At 47.0% G+C, this 2,320-nt stretch overlaps 1 protein-coding gene across 2 annotated transcripts in view; it reads right to left on the bottom strand.

Annotated features, from left to right (window-relative positions):
* The window catches only part of Polr3b (RNA polymerase III subunit B), a 110,662-nt gene that overhangs the window by 94,565 nt on the left and 13,777 nt on the right, over positions 1-2,320 (bottom strand). For both annotated transcript variants that reach the window (XM_005358244.3, XM_026784628.1), the window contains one exon: positions 631-748. In XM_005358244.3, the coding sequence (XP_005358301.1) occupies positions 631-748 (118 nt within the window). The remainder of the gene's footprint in view (positions 1-630; positions 749-2,320) is intronic.

The raw sequence follows: 2,320 nt of genomic DNA, 5'->3' as shown, positions 1-2,320 counted from the left end.
ACTGTCAGCTGCCTCTCCATTGGAAAGACGCCTACAGCACTCTCTGCTATAGTGACTACAGGCCGTAGAAGAGAGACTACAGCACTCTCTGGTATAGTGACTACAGGCTGTAGAAGAGAGACTACAGCACTCTGACGCCTCACCTAGGCTACATTTTTCCTGCCCACATAACCCCCGAGTTCCAGATCACATGAGAACAGGAGCTGTCACGCCCTACAGGTGCTGTGGCTGCAGACAACAGGTGTATCTGAAGAAAGCTATGTTGGGCAGCTAACAACAGCATGCTCAGTCCATGTACAGTTCATGCACTATTATACATTAAACAGTCCTTACTTACAAAAAGCCCAAAAAGGAGTATGAAAAAAAACCTTGAAGTGCTTTTCTGTTTTTTCCTTAAGTTTCTTTAATGCTATAAATAAAGTACACAACTTAATTAACCAGTACCTTTCCAAATGCCACCTTCATGTCCAACACTGAAATCAATATTGTATTTACAGACTTATACAACAGATGAATTTTAAATATACTATCTACTATTGAAAGAAACACTGTCCCCGCCACATGAGAAGGCACCCACCCACTATTGCTGAAATGATTAATATTTTGAAAAACACCATCTGTTCCCCATACCTGGTAACTGAAGCTCCAACGGCCCCTTTCCTATCCGCCTCCACGATGATCCTGTTCTTGGAAAGCTGCTCTTGGATAAGAATAACTTTTTCGACTCCTTTAACAATGAAGTAGCCACCTGCCCAAAGGGAACAAGAAAAGCTCAGCACCTCTTCCGCACCCAGTGTGAGTAGGTGCCGAGGTCTCCAGAATACCAGTCTAGACTGGCTCTGAACTCCTGTGCCCGCCTCTCAGGCTCAGATTGCAGCAGGCGCCTAGGACCCTTTGCTTCAGCAGCAGCAGCCGTGCCCTTGAAGGGGCTGCTGACACTGTTCTGTGACCCGACAGCCATATCAGCACATGGTTTTACCTCCTGAAGACACAGTGTATCTGACTGCTCTGCTGCCCTGGTTAGTCTTGTTGTCAAGCTGACAGGCTGGAAAGAGGGGAGCCCAGCTGAGGAACTGCCTCCATGTTTCTGGCCTGGTGGGCAAGTCTCCAGGGCACTGTCTGGATTGCTGATCTGAGAGGGTCTAGCCCAGTGTCCCCTCCCTACACAGAAGGGCCTGAGTCTTAAGAAATAGGAACGTAAGCCCAGGAGCAAGCCCAACAACAGTGTTCCCTCGTGGTTTCTGGTTTAGCTCCTGAACTAGCTCCTCTCAATGAGGGATTATGACTCCGAAGAGTAGTAAACCTCTCAAGTAGGTTTGGCTGTGTTCACCAAAGCAGCGGGACAGGACAGAAAAACTAGGACGGGTGTTTCTGTGGTGGACCTGACCATGACGGTCCGAGGAGACTTGTTCTGTGGACGCTTGGAAGGTAAGAGTATGGAAAAGGCAGACAATGGGGCCTGGCTTGTAAAGATTCAGAGGGAAGCAAAGGCTATCAGGGCTGTTTGTGTGGTATTTTTCCATTAAGAATCTCTGGAAGGGAAAGCTGTTTTACTGTGACAATGAAGGCTGGCTATCTGGGACTAAGAAGCAGTTGTGACTAGTGAGAGACCAGTATCACTAATGAGGAATCTAGAAGTAAGTTCCCAGGGTAAGCATACAGAAGCTGTGGTCCAGAAGCTGGCAGCAGAACTTGATATTTAAGTCTTCTGTGTGGTAGTGGTTTGGCAGCATCAAAACTACGGGACTGAAGGAGTCATGAAGAGAAGGGCTGGCGCCATGCGCAAGTGTGACAGTCCCCAGAGACCAGGAGAGGTCGTTGGTGGAGATGCCTGGATCGTGGGATGTCTACCAAGGACATGGCAGGTGGGCAGTGAGACTGATCTGCGCCTATTAACAAGCTATGAGCTACGGATGGCAGAACCAGAGACACGGAGTGGTCCAGGCCCTCTAGAGCCAGAAGACCATCGGTGCATCTCAGAAGTCAGACACTGAACTCTTTACATTGCTGGATTTGGATTGTCTTTTGATCTGATGACAACTGTGCCCTGTCCTCCTTGGAATAAAGACGAATATAATTTTTTTTTTTTGCGGCTTTACAGAGGCCCATGAATTAAGAGACCTTGAATTTTTAAAGAGACCTTGAACCTTTAAAGTGCTGCAATTTTAAAGACTGTGGAACTTAAACAGTTGCAGTATATTTTGTATTATTTTATTAACATGAGATACTGGGAACAAGCCAGAAAGGAAAAGCTGTGGTCTAACAGTGATGTGTGTGTGTGTGTGTGTGTGTGTGTGTGTGTGTGTGTGTGTGTGTGTGT

The sequence above is a fragment of the Microtus ochrogaster genome, chromosome 24 (genome assembly GCF_000317375.1).
Source record: "Microtus ochrogaster isolate Prairie Vole_2 chromosome 24, MicOch1.0, whole genome shotgun sequence".
NCBI lineage: Eukaryota > Metazoa > Chordata > Mammalia > Rodentia > Cricetidae > Microtus > Microtus ochrogaster.
This window is presented reverse-complemented; position numbering and strand designations above follow the sequence as displayed.